At 34.9% G+C, this 4,879-nt stretch overlaps 1 protein-coding gene across 1 annotated transcript in view; it reads right to left on the bottom strand.

Moving 5' to 3' along the window:
- The window catches only part of LOC108691035, a 59,977-nt gene that overhangs the window by 19,484 nt on the left and 35,614 nt on the right, over positions 1 to 4,879 (bottom strand). Inside the window, exon 5 of the mRNA XM_018198657.1 lies at positions 1,127 to 2,070. Within this exon, the coding sequence (XP_018054146.1) occupies positions 1,127 to 2,070 (944 nt within the window). The remainder of the gene's footprint in view (positions 1 to 1,126; positions 2,071 to 4,879) is intronic.

Raw genomic sequence — 4,879 nt, 5'->3', positions numbered from 1 at the left:
ATAGGAATATATTTATTATTTTTATCATATATATATATATTTATTATTTTATTAAATATTTCTTTCTCACGTTTCTTTCTCACTTTCCAAATTTCCAATCAAATTTCATTCATATTGAATCACCCCCTTTGCCAAATCCGTGATTAAGCTATCGGTTATTAGTGTCGTTGCTATTCATGATTTCTTTTTTACACAAAATTAATTTGGTTATCCTTAATTTTATGAAAGAGTGGCATAGTCTTCCGTGTTAAGTTCAATTATCATTGTTGACGAGTACGTTAGAAAAATTTGAGATTGTCAGGAATATTAAAAATATTCAGGACTATTTTCGTGTGCTGCTATCATGCAACGATCGTTGCTTTGGGTTAAATATAGATAAAAATAATTGACGACATTCTTGTTTAAGATATTGAAGATATCGAAGAAGATATCGAAATATAGAAAAGAATTACTCTATATAATTATCTATTTTTGTTCCAAAAGATCGTTAAAAAAAGTCATTGGCGTTCAATAGAGAAAACCAATTAGTGAGCGCTCAGCGATTCTTTAACATAATTGCTTCTTACACTTATTTTTAGATCCAGCGAAAAACTAAAAGTAAAAACCAATTAAAGAATTATTGAGTGCTTACTGATTGATTTTTTCTGTTAAACGCAGCATTGCAGTGGCGTTTTCTCGAAAGAATGAGTTAGCAAAAAGTCACTATAATGGAGTATAATAGCCAAAGGTTTAAATATAAAGAAATTATATTATTTTTATTTTTAATGAAATTATTTAAGACTAGAAATAATTATAATTATTTTCTTGAGTTTGGGCTGGATTTAAAGTCGTGAAAACATCTATGTTCGAATGTAACATTTCTGAAAACTTACTCAAAATTAATTGCTTTGTAATGAAAAATTATTATATAGAATCTTATATTGGCTATCTTTGTCTCTGTTTTTATGATTCACGTTTATTTGATGAAAATAAATTAAATTTCTTCATCTCAAAATCTGAATTTAACATCGTGTCTTAAACAATTAATAAATATAGATATAGATTGTATAAATTAATGAGAAATAAAATTACAAATAATATTGATTGATTTTTCTAAATAAGTACGCGAATGATATCCAGCGTGTACCTGTTTATCGATGATGATCTACCATAAACCTCGTCTCCATGACAGATCACAGGAGGTTTCGCAGACAATCCATTGACTCGCACATCCTGGGAGCTCAGGAAGGGTTTAACCGGCAGGGCATATATCGGGTCGTTGTAAACATTCCCGTCGGGATTACTGTCGACCATCGCGCTCGTCGTCGTCGGCAGATTGCCACTACTCCTGGTATGTTGAAGCCGCGTATAAACCGGCTGCGAGTATGTCCTCGAATGATGATGCACTCGACGTGTCGTCGCTGGTCCTATCGATCGGCTGCCGCTTTGGATATCCAGCTGCGATTGAAAGTGCGCTCTGTAACCGCTGAGGGCAATATCCCGATATGGCCGTTGCTGCTGCTGCTGTTGCTGTTGTTGTTGTTGTTGTTGTTGTTGTTGTTGTTGCTGCTGCTGTGAATCGCACAAGCTCGTCAAATTGGGATGTGATTGAGAATTGCGCGATTGTGTCCTGAAATGCGTTCCTTTCGCATGATGGTGATTGTAAAGATGACTACGATGATCCTGCTGACCCTTTGATGGCTGCTGTGGATAATCTTGTTGCTGGTGAAGCGAGCGAAATTGGTTAGTTTGACGTTGAATGTGATCGTGATGTTGTTGCTGCCGTTGTTGAACAGCTAATTGATTCGACAAATATTGCTCAACACGAGTCTGATGTTGAATAGATGGCGGTTGACCATTCACAATTTGGACGTAGTCTTGCTGCTGTTGTTGCGGATGATGATGATGCCCGTAGATTTTCTGTTGGCTCAAATGTTCAACCATATTCCGTGTAGGACACAGTGCATTTAGCTGCATTGCTCGTTTCCGCGCGGTGTATTGTGGCGATTTCACAACCTCTCGATACATCTCCATCACTATGTGAGTGAAGGGCCTTGCTTGTAGACGTGTCCGACAATATTCGGATATTACCTGCAAAGTAAGAACATGATATTGCAGTATTGTTAAATCTATTAATGGCGTGGATGGCTTTTACTTATTGTGAGTCTAATAGAAGAAAACAAGAAATAATCCGCGATAGCGGATTATGAACGAAAACTGTGTGAGAAAGTAGAGAGAAAGAAAGAGAAAGAGAAGAGAGTTTAATCCAATAAGATTAAAGATGTGTAATACACAAACTTTTTTATGTCAATGATTAGCATAATTAGTATTATCTTGTGACGTTAAATTTAGAATTATTTAATTAACGTAATATATATACATATATATCAGATAAACGTCCATGCTGAAAGTTCGCAGTAATCATCGCAGACATAACGTGATCGTGCAGATGCGTTTATCATGCTACCCAGCGCGCCGATTATCTAGTTTCGAAACTTTCGCGTCGCGCAGTAGACGAACTATTAGCTTAAGAAGACAATAGTTGTTGTCGTAATTCTATAGATCCTGCTAAGCTAAGATCCTAAGAGAGAAGTGCTAATATCTATTAACGCGTCATTGTGTTCCCTATGATGATGAATGCAAACGTATAGTCAAAGATTTTAGTATTTATATGTAAGATATTTTTTCAAAAAGATTTCACAATGAAATTATCATTGTTGAAAACGTTATCTGTGTATTCATTAGAATGTTGCTTTTTATTCATCGTGATGCTAGCTTTCGGTTTTGTTATTCAAAATCAATTAGAGTTCTAATCAGTTGGGACAGTTCTAATGAGTTTCAATTGGGTGATATATGGGCGTCCGTAATTTTTCTATATTGCTCAAGTGTTTCTTCTTATGTTTTTATTATAGAATTATAGATAAAAATTTTAATAAATTTATGGGAATTGATTTATGAGAAGAATTGAGAAGAATTTTAATAAATGAGAATGAAGACTTTTAATAAGTTTAAAAAACGATAAAGAAATTACTTCTACATTGTTTAATAAATGAGATGAATTTTTTTTAATATCAAATTAATATCAATATTGAATAATGAATTGATGATAAAAATTTTTAGTTAAGAATGGAATTCAGATAAATATATTAATCAGAAAATTTAATGCGGAAATATTCTGAAATTAATAAATAGGATCAAGATGATCTCTCATTCAGCTACAATAGAAAATTTTTGACGCATGAGGACAGTGGACAGAGACCTGAAATTGATATGCTGTTTCATTACACTGGGACATTAAAAAAATAAGCGATGTGTGGGAAGAGCAATAGACGTGTAGACCATTATTTTTAACAAATAACCACTGGCTCAATTCGTGCTACGATTGGCATCCATCGTCTTCTGCGAAGTCAGATAGGTACTCGTCTTAACCTCGGTGTGTTCAGCCACAAACTTGCTTTATCCGCGCGGATAGATACAGCCAAGCAAAGTAGGTACTCGAGCGGATAATTTATTGGCCGCCGAGAATTCCTCGTAGAAACTACGGTTCTGCATTACGCCGCATGCCGTGTGCTCTCGTCTTTCCGCTTCCCCGCCGGCTGATTTCATCAATTTCGGGGGTTATCGGGGATGCACCTGCAAAATTATCGCGGTCCGAGATGGACGACTTATTATGGTCGCCTCGTCCTTCGCGCGCGATAACGGTCGCCGCGTTTTTGAGATTGCTGCCCGTTAATCATCAAGCTCGGTGAAATTATCGTAGGCAGCCCACCACCCTCGTGTTCGCGTTCCAGACCGCCGCTCGTCGTGCCATTCGAGGCATGCTAAACCCTTGAAAGATCCACAGGATGCGAACCGGTTTACGAATTTATTTCTTATAATGTCTCAGTCGTCTAATTATGTGTCCCCTTCTTGCATAAAATAATCTCTTAAGAACCAGATTTGAGTCTGCTATTTGGCTTTCACAAATTTATCATAGCTTCATTATACAATGGGTTTCGTTTTATCTTCGTTTTACTTCGATATATTGTTATATTCACTTGAGCCATTATAAAATCTGCGTATATTTTTTTAATTAATTTCTGATATCGATGTGTTAAAAAAGATCGATATAAACAATATTATGATCATTCTCACACGAAAGTTCTTTTATTTATTTACAAATTGATTTTATTTACAAATTAAAGATGAGACATTTTTTTTCCTTTCTCATCTCAAGTTTTCTATAAAAAAGTAAGGAAAAAAAGAAATTGGTTTTTTTCTTTTATCTCAGGTTTATACGTGTTCCAAGATTATAATAATTGAAGAATTTCGAAAAGATTGCGATTTGCATGTTTGTGACGCGCTGTGTTCTTGCGATGTTGCAACGTGCAACCGCATCTCTATCATACTATCTGTTCGTCCTAATATTTACACGTGGGAGAAATCTGCATCGCCCGTCTGTTTGCTGTCTGATCAAAATAATTTAATCATATGCGGGGGTGTCACGCGAATCCATCGCCCACGATTAAATTTCATCTTGCCATTTGCATCTGTATAATGTCGTTGAAAATCCGATGAATAGGTAGAAATCGCCCATATGCATTATTTCTCCTCGTTAAATCCTCTCGACGTTAATAACAAAATTGTGTAATGGAAAATTTTTATGTCGACATCGCACCTGGAAAATACATTTTAATTTTAAATGTGAATAAGAGAAACGGGAGTTGCAATTAATATTAATCTTATTTTGTTACATGGGTAGATTAATACCGACAGTCAGTAGAAATTAATTCGATGCAATATATTGCACCTATAATAACGTATTTATATTCTATACACAATCCTCCGCATTATATACAAAATTTATTTACTTAAATAATTAAATTTATTTAAATAATAAACACACATAATATACGTTTGA

This window comes from Atta colombica, unplaced genomic scaffold, assembly GCF_001594045.1.
Source record: "Atta colombica isolate Treedump-2 unplaced genomic scaffold, Acol1.0 scaffold38, whole genome shotgun sequence".
Taxonomy (NCBI): domain Eukaryota; kingdom Metazoa; phylum Arthropoda; class Insecta; order Hymenoptera; family Formicidae; genus Atta; species Atta colombica.
Note: the sequence above shows the minus strand (reverse complement) of the source record. Positions and strands in the feature narration are given on the sequence as shown.